General features: G+C 36.6%; 2 protein-coding genes across 6 annotated transcripts; one reads left to right on the top strand and one right to left on the bottom strand.

Moving 5' to 3' along the window:
* Positions 1-32: 32 nt before the first annotated feature.
* Vav (Vav guanine nucleotide exchange factor) lies at positions 33-3,746 on the bottom strand. 4 transcript variants are annotated; one of them, XM_015984203.2, is made up of 13 exons: positions 3,589-3,746; positions 3,302-3,541; positions 3,077-3,252; positions 2,953-3,018; positions 2,762-2,885; positions 2,302-2,463; positions 2,039-2,236; positions 1,865-1,984; positions 1,531-1,812; positions 1,278-1,480; positions 844-1,224; positions 643-789; positions 33-592 (listed from the first exon to the last, which is right to left on the bottom strand). In XM_015984203.2, exons 2-13 carry the CDS (start codon positions 3,539-3,541, stop codon positions 337-339), a joined length of 2,355 nt encoding a protein of 784 aa, XP_015839689.1. In that variant the 5' UTR covers positions 3,589-3,746; the 3' UTR covers positions 33-336. The 4 variants fall into 4 exon arrangements, with proteins under 4 accessions (XP_015839689.1, XP_015839690.1, XP_008200347.1 ...); XM_015984204.2 differs by having other exon boundaries at positions 2,302-2,460; XM_008202125.3 differs by lacking the exon at positions 2,762-2,885 and adding an exon at positions 2,541-2,640.
* A 106-nt stretch (positions 3,747-3,852) lies between these two features.
* On the top strand, positions 3,853-20,590 carry poe (purity of essence). 2 transcript variants are annotated; one of them, XM_008202124.3, is made up of 16 exons: positions 3,853-4,081; positions 4,207-4,304; positions 4,764-5,006; positions 5,063-5,238; positions 5,291-6,983; positions 7,047-7,273; positions 7,326-8,161; positions 8,220-8,424; positions 8,479-12,017; positions 12,079-12,225; positions 12,280-13,067; positions 13,122-18,256; positions 18,316-19,646; positions 19,707-20,031; positions 20,106-20,262; positions 20,315-20,590. In XM_008202124.3, exons 1-16 carry the CDS (start codon positions 3,951-3,953, stop codon positions 20,377-20,379), a joined length of 15,096 nt encoding a protein of 5,031 aa, XP_008200346.2. In that variant the 5' UTR covers positions 3,853-3,950; the 3' UTR covers positions 20,380-20,590. The 2 variants fall into 2 exon arrangements, with proteins under 2 accessions (XP_008200346.2, XP_008200345.2); XM_008202123.3 differs by having other exon boundaries at positions 12,280-18,256.
* Positions 20,591-20,682: the final 92 nt, after the last annotated feature.

Genomic DNA, 20,682 nt, shown 5'->3' with positions numbered 1-20,682 from the left:
CATTATTACCACTTGTTCACCAATAAAACAAATTAAACAATACTTTGATTTATTAAACATACATTTAAGAATAACAAAATTTATCCGTGTATCTAGCATAAAATATATAGTATGTATATTTCATTTAACAAAAATTATTCATTTGGGGTGGCTTTCGTTGTATTTCAAAGGCCGTCCCAAATTATCGGATTTCAAAAAAAAAAAAAAAAATGGCACCGATACACTTAACACATCTATAATATAAAATTTATTAATTACACATTAATAAATGCTTTCTTTCTTTCTCCTGCAGTGTGAACACTTCAAAACAATTATACTGGCAAGTCGTGCGACTATTTATTGCGTAAAATGACGACTAGTGTTCAATCTCGCTTCACCATCAATTCGGACAGCATTACTAGGAAAAAAACCACTTTCCTGTCGGTCGTTTCGGCCCTTCCACCATCCCTCCCTATACCCTTCTTTACCAATAACATAGATTATTTGACCTTCCCGAAGCGGCAAATGACAAATCTCGGTCGGTTCAAAATTTCGAATAACGGTTGCGAGCAATTGACGGTAAGGCCACAACAATTTCGTATTTTCTTCCAGTCTAGAAATCAAATTAATGAAAAAGTATAAATTAAACTTGTGGATGGACACCTCTCGAAATTCTCCTTTAAACTATTTGTTTGATAATTGAGCACCAATTCCTCAATGTTGCTAAAAAACTTCGATAGAGATAAGTAATATTTTCCTTCGTGTTCTCCAGTGCTGCATATTTTCATGTGTTTGACGGTATCATTTGTTCTAAAATAATAATTATTATTGTCAGGTTGTAGAAGAAAAAAATAAACATTTTACTTGAGCGATAGTGCGTACTTGTCCTTATCTTCACTCTGTGGTCTAATCCTGACTAGAAACGTGCCATTTTCTCGTCGTTCTAATTCATTTTGTGCGCGACTTCGGTCCATTTCACCAACAAACCATAATTTATCTCTAAGACAAGCATCGGCTCCATTCATGACTAAATCGGACGTTGAATGATGATTATGTGAGCCACAACGACCCGAATGTGCTATACAATGCTTATGGACACCGATTCCGCAAACTCCACATTTATAACCTTGATAAATCAAACCTCGTAAATATTTTGAGCAATGAAAACATTGAACTGGACCGTTAAAAGTTTGCAATTCGAATGTGTGATTTGTACGTTTGATAGCAGCTGGATGGATATTATCCCTTAAAAAGAAACAATTAATTTAAATAAATAATTCAAGTTAAGGCCAACTTACAAAGCATCATTTATCGCTTTAATCATTTGTTGTTTCAATTCAAGAGTTCGGACAAAAATCGTATAAACCATAACATTGTCGTTCTTAACAAGATGAAAATGATAACAAAAACGCGCATCTCGACTCAATACAGCTCTATTATGTGTATCATCCACGTGGTATTCGCTGATATTGATGATATTTCGAAATGCAAATTGACGAACCTACGAATCAAATTTTTCTTTCATTTATTTAAGATTTCGTAAAAAATTACTTTGATTTGTTTGCAAATCAAGATACATTTGTCAAAGATGAACACGTATCGGTTCCTGATTTTTTGATCATCATGTGCTTTGATTTTCATTTCACCATCTTTAATCAATCTTCCATAATTTACTAAACGATGATCCGGTGATCTGTACCATTCCACAATATTTTCTTGCAAATTTTGAATTACTGCCAAATGCTCACTATCTCGTGCCGCTTCGTTTATAAAACCGGCAACATCAAGCATCGCTTCACGAGCTCGTCGCAAATCATTACATTCTTCGTCGTTCTTAAAAAAAAAAAACAATAAAAAAAAAATCAACACAGAAAAATCAACTTACAGGATCAGTATTTTCGATCAATTTTTCAAGTAATAAATGATATTTTAAGATTCTTTGCATCGGAACCGATAAAACATCTCTAAGTTTAAACCTACCATTATTGTCTTCTTTTTCGTACGCCTGAAATTATTTTTTTTCTCCAACTCAATTCACACTTTAGCTTAGTCAAATTACCACAATCGTTGCGTTAAAATTCTCATCACAATCACACAATTCTTGCAACAGATTCGTTGCACGTGTTAAATTCGCACAATAACCACCATAAACAAGAAATCTTTCCCTCCAGTTCATAAAAATCGAACTTAATCTAAAGCCGGGATCGCGAAATCGGGTCAATTCCCGATAAAAAGCTAAATGTATTTCGTGTAAATCCTGAAATTTTTAAATATTGCAATAATCAAATAATAATAATGAATCATCTTTTGTGTCATTCTTACGTAAATTTTATAAAAAACAACTTCATGATCTTGGGGTTTCATTTGATTAGCTAACGGCTTCATAAAATTCCGTTTCAGTTTGGCAAGAACTTCAACATAATTTTTTTCCGTATCTAACAGTTCTTTTATAACAAAATCACGTTTTTCGAACGTTTGGGGCTGCTAAAAATTTGATTTAATCATTTTATCAGAATAAAAAATATGTATGAAAAGCAACTTAAATTTTTAAAACAATATACCTCATTAACTGGCCTCAGTGCACACAAATCCTGATAAATTTCTTCGCCTGCTACATCATAAATGGGATCATTCATTCCTCTAGCATTGGTTGGCATTTCTCTAATGTAACAAAAACAAAACAGGCATGCAACAAAATAATCTACAGTGTGTTGTCAACAAAAAAAAAAACAAACAAACAAACAGGCGATAGATACAACACTGGGGGGAAAATTATGCAAACCTCTGGCAGACAAGTCGAGAAGGTCACGTAACACAAATCGTCGTAAACCTCCTCTTCTCTGTCTTCAGGTCGCGGACAAGGAATTGTAAATTGTAACCAACTTGGTTCGTTGGTCCTGACATAGCTGCGTGAGGGGGCAGCAAAAATAAGGGAGTTTTTTTTTTTTTTTAATGAAATAAGTTTGTACTTACACAGATTTGAGACTTTGATAAATCACATCTTCTTCTTTCGTTTTGACACCTTGAGCAGTAAATCCTCTGAAAAGTTATCATTTCAGTATCGAACTACAACAACAAAAAAATGGTTTAATATTACAAAATGTTGCTTTTTTGGGCTTCTTTAGTTAGTGAAAGTTTTGATAAAGTGCATAATACTTTATGGAAATTTGTGAGCTCGAACAGCACCAGTGGATCAAACAAATCCTGATCCTTCAATCCAAACGAGATAACACAAGTCTTGAGGAACAGCTCAATGTTGTGCAAACTTAAAAACTGGAAAATATTATTAGTTGCGGAAAGTTGGAAAAGTAGCGTGACTGACTTGAGCCATGGCCGGTTTCAAATTAACATTCTTCATATCAATACATCCAGGACTTATCTTATTGAGCAATTTACAAAGTAAGACACCATCTCGGAGGATGTTAGCCAAATCGGCAATACAAGCATCAGGCCAATTGGCTCGATGGTCTGCTCTTAACATCCCCCATCGTGTTAACCATTTCGAACACTCTTTCCACAGTTCGTCGTTGGTGTCTTTATCGGTATAAAGAGCTGTGGCCATCTGAAACCACCAAACTGTGAAAATTACTATTTCGATTTTTCACTCACATTGTAAGCTCCTGGAACATTGAAATATCGAAAAGCACTAATCTCGCACACTTTTCCAACAAAATAAACCGATAAATACAATCAGTAAATAAAATAAATTTACTTTAACGTCAAAGTGACATTATTATTAATGTCAATTTTCGCGTTGCTATGACGAACGATGGGAGCGCCACCTATTTCCACGAAAAAATTAAAAAAAATACGATTTTTTACACTTTTGTGGTGTTATTTTTGTCGTTTGTGGAATTTGGAGGCTGCCGATTTGCGAAATTAGTTGATATTTTTTGTGTAGTTTAATAACAGTTGCGCCAACGACATTGTCACACGTGCAAAAACTCCCCATAATCCACTTGTCATTGCAAATGGCAGATACAATGGCCGCTAGTAGTGGCGGAGTTGAATGGTCTTCAGTTTTGAAACCATTTTTATCTTTGCATTATGAAACATCAAATCGTACAGAAGTGATTGAATTATGTTCAACAATAATCAAATGGTGAGTAGGTCGAAATTATACCATGATTTTGGTGTATGTCGACGCCGGCGATAATACGCAATTTGAGAGTGTGATCCCAACGTCAATTTCAATGATACCATTTTGTTTATTGGATTTTGTTGCAGCGAAGCTGAAATTCTGCGCCACAAAGAGAATAATAAGAAGTTTTATGACAATTTTGTCGTATTGTCAGCCGATTACATTAGCTCTTGTACCAACAAATGTGAGTAACAAAATCTTTTTTTTTGCTTCGGTTAGACCGGAATTGATAAGGTTTTTTGCAACAAGCGAAGCAAAAACTCGACCCTAAAGTATGACGTTTTTAAACTCGTTTTATTAATAACATTAATGGTGTTATTGATGGAGTTTTTCATAATTATTGCAATTTCGTGGAAATGAAGTTAGCCACGGTTGAATGATACTCATCTGATCTGACTGTTAATTTCTTTAATTAAAATGATTTTTACAATAGTGTTTGTTGAATGTAGAGTGTTTATTTAGTATCAATTAACGTATTTTAGGGTTCAAACATTAAAATGCGATTTTTTGCTTCAACATCATTGACGTGAAGTTAGCAACATTGAATATGTCAAACTTGTATGTCACTGTCATTCCCATCAAAATTTTTTATTTATTAATTATTCTTGCTTAAAATAATAATGTAATTTGTTTTTTGGTGCAGTGCCCGTGAGTCAGATAGACACAGTGAGTGCCGCATGTCGGGTGTTGCTCAAGTATTTAATAAATTGCCTTCAACCGTTTGCCAGTGATTCGACTCAGAACAGTGCTCAAATCGAGATTTATTTAAATGCAGTGCGAGTGTTGTGTATAGGAACTAGTCAGTTGTCAACGGCTCAAGTTTCAGTCCTTGTCAACACTATGAAAGGCGAAAATTTACCTCAACATACCAATACAACACCGCCTGGTGAGCAAATTTTTTATTATTACTTTTTTTTTGAATGAGTATATTATTATATTTAGGTGGTGAAAAAGATGTGCAAAATAAACAAGAATCGCCCAAGAGTCGTAGTGACCTTTCTATGGATATCTTTGAGCAGTTGACACTGCCTCTAAGAGATGGGGCTTCAGATGCTGGAGGTTCAACAATTAATCTTAATGATATCCCATCAGGAAGTGATCCAGCGTCGGAAATTAACGTAATTTGATTAGTTTTATTAGCGTTTGTTTTATCAGTTTTGTAAATTACAGAAGCTTTTCCTTAAAACGAATACGGAAAGTTTGCAATCATTACGTGCAGGTGACACTTTGGTTGATTTGTGTTTGAGTCTTCAATCGATTAAGAAAGCACGTACTAAAGTTGAGGAAGCTCTCGCTGGTAAATCTTTCTCCATCCCGACGAACCAATCCGAAGCTAATGTTTTGAAAAATTCAGTTTCTTTGAACATTTCCGAAATAAAACTCGCATTTTCCGCAATCAATCTTCCAGTTTTGGAGCCACTCACGCCCAGCAAACTCGATAAATTATCCACTTTAAGTATGGCAGTATTACATTCTGCCGTAAGTCAAGCATCTGCAAGTGCAGTTTTATCGACCTCGTCTGTTATTTCACCAAAATGTTCATCGCAACAACAAAATCTCAAAGAAGACGATTACGAAACGCAAGCTGTAACACTAGTCGAAGAAGCTCTAAATATGTATTCATACATTGGTACTACCATAAAAAATTCGACTCGAGCCGGTGGTCACGTTTACCAAAATCATTTATTGGCCGGTGCTTGGGTGCTAATTTCTGGCCTTCAGGCACATTTAACGGCCAGTACGGCTCTGGAAAAAACAACGCATGTGAGAGAACGTGAAGAGAAAGGAAGAAGTCCGTGTAAATCGCGAGATTGTAGCTCGGCCAGGTCCGGCTTACAGAAATTCCAACAAAGTTTCGGTGTTTTATCTGTGGCAATTGCAACGAAAGCCTTATCGCTTTTAACTGAATTGTTTGATGATTTACATTTGGAGGCTTGTGGAGGCGCTGGAAGTATTGGACAAATTGAACCAGCGCCTTTGGCAATCATGGGCCAATTTACAGCACTTCAAAGAGTAGCAAGAGTTTTAAGTGCGGCGCCTTTAAATAATTTTCTTTTCTATTTGGCGATTGTGAGTTATGGTAAAGCTTGTACTTTGAAACGTTTGGATCCACCTGAGGGCGATACATTCAGCCAATCAGACTCAACAACGTATTATGAAGATATGATTTTGGTTTCGGATGAAAGTTCAATTGATGAGGATGATGATAGTGAACCGATTTTGGGTCTTTGGTTTGAAGAAACATTAGCACCACCTGAAACCAGTGAACCTAAAACACCTTCAACTCCTGATAATCTTGAAACTAAATCAGTTCCTGCTGAAAATTTGTCGTTAATTCCTGAAAAGGGTGAAGCCCATGGTTATATCACACTTGCGATGAATATTTTCATTTTTTTGAATAAACATTTTCTTTGTACGAAAAGTGCATATGTTGCTAGATATGTGAAAAATGGTCTTACCGAACAACAAATGATTATTTTAGCTGCGATTATACGGGACTTGGATAGAGAGACATCTCGGACTGAAGTTGGAACAATTTCCGCTTACTTTGGAGCAACTTTGGGTCAATTGTATTGCGAATTTTCGGCTGCATTGACGAAATTCACTCATAATTTGGTCACGAATAATAATCTAAGTTCGTTACAAGCCTGTCTTTTGAATCATTTGGGCGTTTCACCATGGAATACCGACGTACCACATGGATGGCCATTGCAAGTTTATCCAAGGACTTTGTCAGTGTTGGCTCAAGTGTTACTTTTGAGACCGCAAAACGAGAAAGAAGCTTCGGTTATTAGTATTTGGCACAGGCTGGTTAATACATTATTTGAAAATGTTTTAAATACGTCACAGAATTCGGATGAAGGTTTGTGTGATTTTTTCGTTAAAATTGTGCATAAATTTTTTATTTGATTTTTTTTTTTTTTAGATTTAAACGTAGAACATGCCCAAATGTTACTTTATTTGTTTCATTCGTTGAATTTGATGCAGAAAAAGTCGGTTTTGTTATCGGTAGCTGGTGGAGTTTTGCGTTGTTCTGAAGTGGCAAGAGGTACATTGAAAGATTCACAATTGCTACATTTGTCCAGATTGTTATTACTGTTTGATTATATCATGAAACATCTGTATGATGCACCGACTTCTCTTTTAGAACAGGTTTGTTGTTGTACTGGTTATTGTTGTTGTATTTTTAATTGAAATTGTTTAGATTCAGTGGAATTTGTTTTACTCGACAAATTTAAATAATGCGGACAAAGATCGAGAAAATGTCAATCGGAAATACACAGCATGGCAAGACATTGAAGACAATTATCGTAAAGTATCGACAATGAGTGAATTTTCGATGAAACCACGTTTCTACGTTTTAACATCGTTGGAAATCAATAATCAAGACTCTCCAAAACTTGACGGTTTAGCTTGTAATTTTATTTTGGGAACTCCTGATAAACTCCGATATCCGTTACTTTTGGATGCTCTCATTGAAATCCTCAATGTGACACACATCACTTCCGGTCCTCAATCATCAAAAATGACTTTTCTCGGCTTATGTTCAACTCAATATTGTTTCACCATCTGTTGGAGACTTTTACAATTACTACCACCATCTGTGTCATACATGGAACGTCTAGCTTCCGTTGAAAATCTTGCTCCAGGTCCTTTAATGTTACATTCATTGATTTGGGGTCCAAGATCGGCTCATAAAAATTTCAATCGTTGGTTAAAAGATTGTCTAGTCAAACAAGGATTGTATACGCAAAATACAGATAAATTGTTGAAGGCTGTTTCCGATAGCGTAAATAATTTGAAATACGATGTGAATAACGCAAAAAATTGTATCATTGCACTGACTCCGGATGTAAAAAAAGGAGTCGTACTTAAAGAAAATTTACCACCGTTGTGGCATTTGTGTCTTTTGGATTGTCTTTTGGGTAAAGTTGAAGTAGGATTAGAAGAAGCTGAAAGTGAAGAATTAAGTTCGACGCATGTCCAGGATTTATTTCCACATGTTTTGAAATTGACTCAAGCGATTTTGCATTGTGCCAGGTTTGAAGAAGAAAGTTCAAGTGCAAGTTGAAAAATTAATTGTTTCTTTTTATTTAAGGTGGTCAATTTTCCACACAATTATCGAACAGAATGAAGGTAAAGCAACGCAAAATTTCGAAAATCTACAAGATGTTTTGGCAATTGCTTCAAGTCGAAATTCCCTAACTAATACGTTATCGTCCGAATTGTTTGCATTGTTGCCAACGACCGTTTCAACAGTGCAACAACAGTGGAACAATTCAACTTTGGAAGATTTTGCACTGGTTTGTTATTATTTTTTTTGTTTGTTAATTTTTTTTTTAATTATTACTTTTTAGGCGGCTTATCAAGGTAATATAATCCCGTCGGAAAGTTACATTCTTAAGATCGTCGAAACTCACATTTCGACATTGTCTATGAACAGTCCATTTACAATAAACTTATCGTTGCGTCGCTTTTTGCAAAGTTACATCAAATTTATTTGTGATCACGCACCAAAAATCGAAAATACTGATACGAAAAATAAAGCCGTCGAAATGTTAGTGAGTGTAACTCTGGATTCACGCACCGAATATCTACATGATACTGTTTCGAAAACTTTGGATAAAATGATTGGCGATACGGAAACGGATGAACATCAGAAACGTGTCTACATGCAAGTTTTACATCACACTTATCGTCTAATCATCAATTACAATGGTGGCGAAAATTTGAACGAACAAGTCTTACACAATTGTCTAAAATTCTACGAAAAGATTTTGGAGAAATCGTCAGGACGGCAAGCACTAGAGAGTTTCTTTACTAGTGATAAAGACCTAGTTAAGGTATTAATGTCGGTTTCGAGTCCACAAATGTCACAACAATACAGTACCCGAGTATTGCAATTTTTCAACAAGTTATTCCAAGCGGCTGAAAAAAGTTCAACTGATCCAAGTTTGAATTATCTGTGCAGCAGTATGAATAAATTAGCCAATGTTGAAGTTGATAAATTACAAACGTGGTTACGCCAAATCATCATTGGTCCTAATAAAACACCATCGTCTACAACAGTTACTATAAGTAAAAGTGGTCAAAGTTCAAAAGATAATAAATGGAAGATTACACAAGTTGAAACAAGTGACGAACAAAAATCACTGATTCAAGAAAACAGTCAACTGTTACAAGCTTTAACCTCATTTATAGTCAAACAAAATAGTAACGTATCAGAAGAGGTTGCCTTGATTATATTGAAAGCTTTGATTCCATTGGGTGCTTATATTTTATCACCGCAAATTAATGGTGTGGGATTCACCGATCTAATGGTTGTCATGACAATGTTGGCAGATGCCGGTAGTGGTAAAGGTCACAGTTTTTTGTTTCCGGCAACTTCGGATTGGGTTGAATTGTGTAACAAATATTTCGATGATAAAAACCAAGTGATGCTAGATGCCGGTTGTTGCATACTTGATTATTTAAGTGATGTTGTTAATGGTATTGTAAATCAGAATAATTTTCGACCGTTGAGTCCACCATGGGAGGGTGAAACACCACTTGATTTCGATTCGGAATGGCAAGATGATAATAACGATGAAGAAGATAGTGGGGAAGATTCGGACGAAGATTCGTTGAGTAATAAATTGTGTACGTTCACTGTCACTCAGAAGGAATTTATGAATCAACATTGGTACCATTGTCACACTTGTCGTATGTTGGACGGAGTCGGTGTTTGTTCGGTGTGTGCGCGTGTTTGTCACAAAGGCCACGATCTGAGTTATGCCAAATATGGTAATTTTTTCTGTGATTGTGGCGCCAAAGAAGACAACACATGCCAGGCACTTGTTAAACGATCGCAAACAAATAATGATAATCAAGCGACAACAATCAATCAAAATGAAAATTTCACGTCTGAACAATTGACAAGTTCGTTACGTAGACGTGCATCAAGTCCCGTCTTGGATAAAATCAAATATCGTGAACGAAAAAACGTTAAACAACTACAAAGTAGTAAAGATTCGCTTGTTAATTATTTGGGTTCGAGTGGCGTCGTACGAAATTTGATCGATTTAATGAGCAGTTTAATGGAATCAGTTGAGAAAACTTGTGGACAAAATTCCCCAGTTGGTTGTTATTCTCGTGCGATACAAGCGTTACATTTGTTACACACCGGTGAGAAGAAATACGTACACACTGATCAATTAATGTTAGGCAGTGTGGGGACACAAGAAGGAGCTTTTGAAAATGTTAGAATGAGTTATGCCGGTGAACAAGGACAGACGATTAGACAACTACTGTCAGCACATATTATACGAAGAGTTGCAATGTGTTGTATGACTTCAATGCATGGTAGACGCCAACATTTGGCTGTTTCACACGAAAAAGGCAAAATAACAGTGTTACAATTATCGTCGTTGTTTAAACAAAACGATTCAGTCAGGAAATTGTCATTGTCAAAGTTGGGTTCGGCACCCATTCCGTTTACAGTTCTCTCAATGGCGAGTAATTTATGTAATGAGGATTTTTTGGCCGTTTGTGGTTTGAAAGACTGTCATGTTTTAACATTTACATCGAGTGGTTCCGTTTCGGATCATTTAGTTTTACATCCGCAATTAGAAACTGGAAATTTTATCATTAAGGCAATTTGGTTACCAGGATCACAGATGCAGTTGGCTTTGGTTACGGCCGATTTTGTTAAGATTTATGACTTGGGCAAGGATGCCTTAAGTCCACAGTATTATTTTTTGGTGCCTAGTGGGAAAATTCGCGATTGTACGTTTATGTACGACGATGGGACTTATCATATTTTATTAATGTCATCACCTGGTCATATCTATACCGAAGTTTTAAACGAGGATAGTTCAGCTAAACACGGATCATTTTACGTCACAAACACACTCGAAGTATTTCATTTGGATGTAACTGATGTTAATGGTCAAGTGGCTGGTGGAGGTGTCTCTATTTACTATTCACACACTTTGGGTCTTTTGTTTTATAGCTACGTCCAAGGGCGTAGTTTTATTTCGCCAATAACACCGAAAAATAATTGTTTGACTGTTATTTTTTCGATAAGTTTACCACCGACTACAAGTTCAAATACGAAAAGTAACGGTTCGAGAAATGCACCACAACCGTTGTGTCAATGGACCGAAATACCGAATCATCCAGGTTTAATTTGTTGTGCTATGCAATCGACAAATAATCCCGTTGTTTTAATGATCAAACCTGACACAATTCTAATTCAAGAAGTGAAAACTGTACCACCAAAAACAAAAATTATGGATATGGTAGCAATTCGACATTATTCAACTGGTAACGAAGCACGAACCACTCTGATGTTGTTGTGTGAAGACGGTAGTCTGAAAATGACTGTTGCAAATATGGAACAGACCGGTTTTTGGATGTCGCCAAACATACAACCGATTATAACAAATACTAATCTCAAACCGAAAAAGAAGAAAATTGTAAAATCGGGCAAAAGTACGAATAGTGTATCGTTTCCGGTTGATTTTTTCGAACATTGTCAATTGATGAACGATATTGAGATTGGCGGAAACGATCTTTTACAAATCTACAATGTTGCACAATTGAAACATCGTCTCAATGCGACTGGTTTATACGTTGCATGTAATAAACCACTTGGTTTCACTGCCGAAATTACAAATCCCGATTCGAACATGGTGATGGTTGGAATTCGTGTACTTGTCGGAAGTCAAGATGTACAAAAAGCACCGTCTTTTGTTGAAGTTTTTGGACGAATTATTTCGTTGACGGTTAATCGAAGTCGTTGGTTTGATATTCCATTTTCGCGAGAGGAAAGTTTACAAGCCGACAAGAAATTAACTATAATGTTTGGACCATCGCAAGATCCTGAAACACTGACGATGGTTGACAGCATCAAAGTGTAAGTTTGTAATATTTTTATTTTGAGTGAGTGAATCGTACTATCAAGTATGTTTTTACAGTTATGGTAAAACAAAAGACTCATTTGGATGGCCAGAAGAAACAGAAGAAAGTGTCGCTACCGGAAGTGGAACAAATCAAGTGATGAATGTTAGTAACGATCAAGAAACGCAACAAACAAATGCGACACCGCTCACTAAACTTGAAAAGTATGTCCTACATGAATTACGTACAATTTTATCAAAAGTTTATTGTTGTTTTAGATTGGTTGTTGGTATTTTGGAAGCATTAGACGGATCGTTTTCGTTGCATCCAATCGAAGATAAGTATAAACAACCAACTTTGAAATTAGCGACTCAATTGTTAACCCTTCCGACGCCGCCTCTAATTCAAATTCATTCAAAAGCACTTTTATCGTCGTTACATTCATCGCGTCAACTTTATCACAACTATAAAGATCAAGCATTACTACAGCATGTCTTGTCCAGTCTTAATTCAATGACCGAATCCGATACAAAAGAAATTGATGCTGAAAGTTTCTATCGTTTGATTTTAATTGTGCGTGGAATTGCTGTTTCACGTCCACAAAATCTAGTAAAATTCAGTGATTCACACACTTGTATTCAAGATATTGTTTTGGACGATCCACTCGATCCAAAACCGACAACATCAAAAATGCAGCAACAAAAATCACAACATTTACTTTTAAAATTGATGGATGTTTTGTGGATTTTGCATTCGTTGATGCCGGAAAATGCGAATTTGGCACCGGTTGTTGTTCCCGGTTTGAAACATACCGAACAAGTGATCCACGCATTGGTTGAAATTGTGCACGCTTTCAACAGTTGTGATACTTATAGTAACATTACGATGGCAGTTTATTTGCAATTATTGTTGTGTAAAGATCTAGCGATTGCATTCAGTGCTAAGCAGGCTTTGAGTAAAGTTTTGAAACCGAAAGCGAGACGTAGGAGAGTTTTTATACCGAGTCCACCACATTGTACGACACCACCACCACCACCAGCACCGTCGTCGTCGTCAAACGTTGTTGGTAAAACAGATAACGATAAAACTCAATACGAGGAAGCTATAGCTTTGGTTCAAGGTCAGGATGTTAATGCATTGGAGGCGTTACTAGGAGGTGCTAGTTATCAACCATTACTTGATATACCACCAGATGCCGATGATGAAACTATGGTAGAATTAGCGATAGCTTTAAGTTTGCAAGAACACGATCAAGTGGCACAAGTTGGCGGCGGACAACAGCAAGGTCAAGAAGGTGGAGGGCATTTTAGTGATACAACAGCAAGTGCTGCCGGATCAGATGATGAAGGAAGTACAGCAGCAACTGATGGTTCAACTCTTAGAACTTCACCAGCGGAACAAGGTGGAAGTGCTGCAGGTTCTGAAAGTGGTGGAAGTGGTGTCGAAAGTATCACCGGTGAACATAATGTTTCCGGACGAAGTTCAGCCTATGGTGATAATCAAGAAGCACCAAGAAATGATTCAAATGTGGTGGTGTTGAATAATCAAAGTGAAAATTTACCTGATATTGACGAGAGCGATTCAGAAAATAGCAGTCGATTACACGTTTTAAGGTTACAATTGTTGGAACGTTTGACTGAATACTTACCGAAATTAAGGAATGTTGATGGTGTTAGAGCGATTCCATTTTTACAAGTTGTTTTGCAATTGACAAGTGATCTTGATGGACATTCTGAACGAGATAGGGCTTGTTTTAATTCATTGCTAACTGCAATTTTGATTGAATTACAATTGCGAACGCCAAATGTTGACGATATTTGTGCGAGAACGAATCAAAAAGAAGTTCAATTGGTTTTGATGAAACTTTTAAGTGTTTTTATGGGTCGGTGTAAAAGTGCGACAACAGCAGGACCGTCAACAAGTAAACAACAAAGTGTCGACAATTCGACTTTTGTTTCGCGCACCACAGCCACCGTATTACACAAAGCCAACATAATCAGTTATTGTAATAGTTTATTGGAGGCACTTTTAACATATTGGACAAATCAAACGCATGAAGAAAATAAAAATAGCGTTACTGGTAATTTACTAAAGGAGCATTTAACACGACCACCACCCGATATGACTCCATTCTTTATGAAACAATTTGTCAAAGAAAACGGTCCGGATATTTTTTCAACTTATCCGGAGATTTTAACCGAAATGGCGTTGCGACTTCCGTATCAAGTACACAAATATTCGGAAATTGCCGAACCGATAAGTGTGGCATTTGCCGAATCGTGGTATCAATATTTGTGTGAATATATGATGACATCACAAGCACCACAAGTCAGACGACAGGTTCGCAAACTTTTGCTCTTTATTTGTGGCAATAAGGAGAAATATCGTTACCATCGTGATATTCACGCACTTAATAAACACCTCAAAGGTGTGATTGATTGTTGTGTAAGAGGAGGTTACGAATCGGTTCAAGAAATTCAACATTCACTCTCACTAACGTATGATATTTTGGTCGATTTAGTCGAACATTTGAAAAGTTGTGTTGAAATTGCCATCAATCGGACTGGCAATTGGCAACGATTTTGCATTCAACAAGATACGATTATTGCGTTTTTAATCCAAATGAGTTGTTTGTTGGACGAAGGTGTGGCTCCGACTATTCTTCATTTGTTACAATGTGCCATAGCTAACGGAACGAATAAAAAGTTAGAGAAAAGTACATCATCGCGTAAAGAACGTGAAAAATCCGACGATTCAGCTGCTGAAGCTTTGTTCGAAGAAGCAAATTGTGGCGTTTTAGTTGAACAGATTAATAAGCAAGTGTCTCGTGAGGTTTTCGCACGATTCGTTAAAACATTCATGTTGGAAACGAACACGACAAGTGTGCGTTGGCAAGCACATACTTTGATTTTGGCCGTTTATAAAAACTCGAAACCGAACCAACAGGAATTACTATTGGAATTGTTGTGGAATTTGTGGCCTTTGATACCGAATTACGGACGTAAAGCATCACAATTTGTCGACTTGTTGGGCTATTTCTCGTTAAAGTTTTTCCAAACGAACTTCGTATTGCCTCAAGTGACCGAATACGTTGAGAAAGCCGTTGGGATTTTTACATCGCAAAATGAGCTTTTGGCACATCATCCCAATGCGAATTTATACGCACACATGAGCCAATTTGTTGAACTTGATGGTTATTATCTCGAATCTGAACCGTGTCTTGTGTGTAACAATCCGGAAGTGTCATTCACAACGATTAAACTCAGTTCGTTGAAAGTTGATTCAAAGTTTACGACAACCACTCAAATCGTCAAACTTTTAAGTAGTCATACAATCAGTAAAATCACTGTACGAATCGGTGATTTGAAACGCAGCAAAATGGTACGAACCATCAACATCTACTATAATAATCGGAGTGTTCAAGCTGTCGTTGAATTGAAAAATAAGCCAGCTTTGTGGCACAAAGCGAAAAAAGTGACTGTACAATCTGGTCAAACTGAAGTCAAAATCGAGTTTCCATTACCAATCGTTGCTTGTAATTTAATGATTGAGTATGCAGATTTTTACGAAAACATTCAAGCATCAAGTGAGACACTTCAATGTCCAAGATGTAGTGCTGCAGTTCCGGCAAATCCAGGCGTTTGTGCAAATTGTGGTGAAAACGTATTTCAATGTCACAAATGTCGTGCCATCAATTACGATGAAAAAGATCCCTTCTTATGTCATGCTTGTGGTTTTTGTAAATATGCAAAATTTGATTTTACATTATTGGCGAAACCTTGTTGTGCTATTGATCCGATTGAAACCGATGATGATAGGAAGAAAACTGTTGCCAACATTAATTCACTTTTAGAGAAAGCTGATCGTGTTTACAAACAATTGATTGCAAACAAACCGAATTTGGAAGCTCTAGTTTTGAAAATAACTGAACATCGATCTGAACGGAAAACAGATGAGGGTAGTAGTAGTAATACTACTACTACAAGTGGCACTACCACCGGTTCAGTTCCAAGCGGTTCTGCTCAATTTAAAGTCAATAAAACTATACAAATGTTGGCACAACAATATTGCAACGAATGTAAGACTTCATTTGAAGAATTGAGTAAAATAATACAGAGAGTTTTGGTTTCACGTAAAGAATTAGTCGCCTATGACCGCAAACATCGCGATGTTGATTATCCCAAACCGAGTTCGTTGCTAAAACCTGGCGATTCTTTTACAAATACACGTTGTTATGGTTGTGCAAGTGCAGCAACTGAACATTGTCTTACGTTATTACGAGCGTTGGCTTCCAATCCCACTACACGTCAAATACTATGTTCTAAAGGTCTGATTCAAGAATTAGTTTGGAATAATTTGCGTAAAGGTAGTATCCAGATACAGGAAGAAGTGAAACAATTGTTATGTGTTTTGACACGTGATAATTACGAAGCGACTGAAGAATTGTGTAATTTATTGATGGATCGTATCACATCGAGTCTTTCCGGTCATGTGACCACTGATTTTGGTACAAGTGTACGTCATGAGATTTCACTATTGGCGCTAATGGTGCAAAAAGAAGACGAATGTTGGGAATTGAAATTGAGATGTATGATGCATTTGTTTTTGAAAGCTTGTGAAGATTCTAAAAGTCCATTAGTCATGGAATCGGTCATTTTACCATGTTTGAAGATTTTGCAAAGTTTGATGAAAGGTTCATCCGATGGGAAAAAGAAGGAAAAAGTCAATTTGTCAGGCACTACGGTTGATGTTTATAAGTTTTTGGAGAAGAAATCTGGACATACGTTTGCCGATTGGAAGGCGATTTTTGTACAAATCAGTGACTCGTTGAAGGAATTACCAACAAACAAACGAGAAATTCACGCTTATTACTTGTCGGAAAAGTATTTCCAAAAATGGAGAAGAAACGTACATCAAATTGACCATCGTTTGGAATTGGACGATTCAACTTGGCTCAAATCGGTTCTGTTCAATACCAGTTCGCGATTGGCTCGGCAGGTGGCCTGCAGTATAGTCGAGTTGATGTGTAATAGTTTCGAACGCAAAAAAGAGATTTTGATTCTTTTGACTTGTTTTCTCGAAGAGTTGGGTAATGCTGGCGAGAATTCGGCCGAATTTTTAAATTTGTATCAAAGTTTAATCCAAGAATCGCCGTGGAAACAATTTTTAACAATTCAAGGTGTCTTAATAGTCTTGGCCGATTTAATAACAATGGAAATTGAACAATTGCACTATCTGGAAGCGACAACTTTAACATCGGATTTGGCTCAAGGTTACGCTTTGAATCAACTCACTGAATTGTTGGCTTCGTTTTTGGACGATCCAGCGATTCGAAGACAGTACAAAGGGCGATTAGTTGGAGCCGTTCTAAATGGTTATTTATCGTTGAGACGTTTGGTTGTACAAAGGACGCGTTTAATTGATGATACGCAAGAAAAATTACTAGAATTGTTGGAGGAGATGACAACAGGAACCGAAGAAGAAACCAAAGCTTTTATGGCTGTTTGTATTGAAACTGTCGAAAAACATAACGTTCACGACATTTTAACTCCGGTGTTTATTTTCGAAAGATTGTGTTCGATTATTTATCCGGAAGAGAACGATGTCGATGAGTTTTTCCTTACGTTAGAAAAGGATCCACAACAGGAGGATTTTCTTCAAGGAAGAATGTTGGGAAATCCGTATTCGAGTTCCGAGATTGGTTTAGGGCCTTTGATGCGTGATGTTAAAAATAAGATTTGTCAAGATTGTGAATTGGTTGCCTTATTAGAGGACGATAACGGAATGGAATTACTCGTCAATAATAAAATTATAAGTTTGGATTTAGCGGTGAAGGATGTTTTTAAGAAAGTTTGGCTTGCCGAAGGTGGAGATCATGATGCGATGCGTGTCGTTTATCGTATGCGTGGTCTTTTGGGTGATGCCACCGAAGAATTTGTCGAAACTTTAAATAATAAATCACAAAGTACGGTCGATAACGAAGAAGTTTATAAGATGGCTAATGTTTTAGCCGATTGTGGCGGTTTAAAAGTGATGGTTAAGCGATTAGGAGCGATACAGAATGTACGACGGGCTAAACCGTTGCTTCAAGTTATTTTGAAACTGTTTCGATTAAGTATCAAAGTTGTTAAATGTCAGGAAGTGCTGATACAACCCGAATTGGGAGCGATGGAAGTGTTTTTGAGGACGCTTCAATTGTGTCTAGATGGTGAACCGGATACGAGTCAGGCCGCCGTCACTGAACAACTTTTAGACGTGAGTTTTTTTCTTTTGATTGTAATAACATTTTTTATGTTTTTTTTTTCTTCTTTTAGATAATGGAAACGGTGCTATCGAAAGCTACTTCGCAATCATTGGAAATGTTTAAAAAATTCTCGCAAACTTTTGGTGGTCCGGAGTACGTCCGCTCTTTATTAAAATGTACAAATCATCCAAGCGTTCGAAATAATCAATCGGTTTTGATTCATTTGACTCGAGTTTTGGCCGCTTTGGTTTACGGTAATCGAGATAAAATGCAAATATTGATGGATTATTTTAAGCCAGTGCTTGATTTAAATAAATACGACTACGAACACACGCCCGAAGATCAACAGAAATTGGAAATGTTGTGCGTTTTAACTAACGGAATTGAACGCAACTCGATCGGAAACACGTTAAAGGATTACATAATTTCGTTGGGAATTGTTAAGGATTATTTGGAGTATATTACAATGCACGCACCTTGCGTTAAACCGACTTTACTACGAACAGACAGTGATGAATTGAAAGATTTCATTTCGAAGCCGGCATTGAAATATTGTTTGAGATTTTTGACTGGTTTAGCACACAGTCATGAAAACACTCAATTAGCTGTTGCCGAAGCTGAAACAATACCAATTATTCATCGATTAGAACAAGTTTCGTCTGATGAACATGTTGGTTCATTGGCTGAAAATCTACTTGAAGCGTTGTGTACAAATGCAACTGTGGCAAAACAAATTGAACAAGTTCGCGAATTTACACGCTCCGAAAAGAAACGTCTAGCGATGGCAATGCGCGAAAAACAATTGGGGCAATTAGGAATGCGTACAAATGATAAAGGACAAGTGACTGCCAAGTCAGCAATCTTACAACAAATTGAAGAATTGGGCGAAGAAACTGGTTTAGTGTGCTGTATTTGTCGCGAAGGTTACAAATATCAACCGACCAAAGTGTTGGGAATTTACACGTTTACGAAACGTTGTAATGTGGATGAGTTTGAGGCAAAGCCGAGACGTACAGCTGGCTATACAACTGTGAGTCATTTCAATATAGTTCACATTGATTGTCATATGAGTGCTGTGAGATTGGCACGTGCGAGAGACGAATGGGAATCGGCAGCACTTCAAAATGCTAATACGAAATGTAACGGTTTATTACCACTGTGGGGGCCACAAGTGCCCGAATCAGCTTTTGCCAGTTGTCTTGCAAGACACAATACTTATCTACAGGAGAGTACCAATCATCGAGATATCGGTCATAATTCAACTATACACGATTTAAAATTGTTGTTGTGGCGTTTTGCCCAAGAAAAATCATTTCATGAAGATACAGGTGGTGGAGGACCACAAAGTAACATGCATATGGTGCCCTATATCGTACACATAGCCCTTTACGTGATCAATACGTGAGTTGGTTTTAATTGTTAATTGTGTATTTTCATTCATTCTTTTTTTTATATATATAGGACTAGGGTGAGTAAGCGCGAGGAGGGAAGTCTAATGAATTACATAAAATGTACAAATACGGAGAAATGGATCGAGTCGGCTTACGAAGCTGAAGGTCCGCTTTATTGGACCACCATGGCTATACTTTTGCATTCGCCGCAACAATGGAACACACATAAATTGAATCATTTGAAACGTTTGGTTATTTTGGCGCAAACTAGACACTGTCATCCGTCCGGTCCTAATAAAATCTTGACTGATCGTAGTGTGAAAGACTATGCCGTTTATAAACCATATTTGGTGTTTTTCGGTTTGATTGATGGAGTTTATAATTATTTCTTCAAGGTGAGGAGTAGTGTGAGAGGGAGAGAGAGAGAGAGAGGTTTTGTAATAATATTTTTGTTGTTGAATTTTTCTAGAATGTTGGTGGATCTGAAGAACAATGGTCTACGAATTTGGCCGATTATATACGACATAATGATGAAGCGTTGATGAAGGCATCAGAAAAATTACTGGCGGCTTATACCGATGAGTTATTACCTTGCACTTCCTTTACTGAATTCTGTGATGTTACAGGTGAGATGGCAAAGAAAAACTTTAGTATTTTTCTAAACTTGTATCTTTGTAGGTTTATTGGATGTTATAACCAGTCCTGACACCTATATAAGTGATCTTCTAAAGGATCTATCTTAAATAATTTAAAACAAATAAATAACGAGTTTTAAAATATAAAGAAGGCCGTATTTATTTCGAGCTGTATGCTTATACTACCTAGTGTTAATTTTTTTTCTTTTCTTTTTCCTCACTCTTTTAATTATTGCTTATGAATGGAATTTTTAGATTAACTAAATTATTGTACCTCTTTCATTTCAAATGATATAATACAATAAATAGTAAAAGTGTTTTTCTTTTTATTACAATTATACCCTGAGTAAAAAAAGAAGAAGCAAGTTTCAATTGTGTATTGTCAGTCAATATTATTAATTACTTAAAAAC

Source organism: Tribolium castaneum, chromosome 7, assembly GCF_031307605.1.
Source record: "Tribolium castaneum strain GA2 chromosome 7, icTriCast1.1, whole genome shotgun sequence".
In the NCBI taxonomy this organism is placed as follows: Eukaryota; Metazoa; Arthropoda; class Insecta; order Coleoptera; family Tenebrionidae; genus Tribolium; species Tribolium castaneum.
This window is presented reverse-complemented; position numbering and strand designations above follow the sequence as displayed.

What these genes read in the sequence shown, in the direction of transcription:
- poe (XM_008202123.3), top strand. Translation starts at nt 3,951, where the DNA reads ATGGCAGATACAATGGCCGCTAGTAGTGGCGGAGTTGAATGGTCTTCA. An exon ending in CCGCTCACTAAACTTGAAAA is followed by an intron (nt 12,226 to 12,279) that starts GTATGTCCTACA and finishes TTGTTGTTTTAG; the next exon opens with ATTGGTTGTTGGTATTTTGG. An exon ending in TCACTGAACAACTTTTAGAC is followed by an intron (nt 18,257 to 18,315) that starts GTGAGTTTTTTT and finishes TTCTTCTTTTAG; the next exon opens with ATAATGGAAACGGTGCTATC.
- Vav (XM_015984203.2), bottom strand. Translation starts at nt 3,541, where the DNA reads ATGGCCACAGCTCTTTATACCGATAAAGACACCAACGACGAACTGTGG. An exon ending in TCTCGACTTGTCTGCCAGAG is followed by an intron (nt 2,464 to 2,761) that starts GTTTGCATAATT and finishes TCAAATTTTTAG; the next exon opens with CAGCCCCAAACGTTCGAAAA. An exon ending in TTGTTTTTTATAAAATTTAC is followed by an intron (nt 2,237 to 2,301) that starts GTAAGAATGACA and finishes TAAAAATTTCAG; the next exon opens with GATTTACACGAAATACATTT.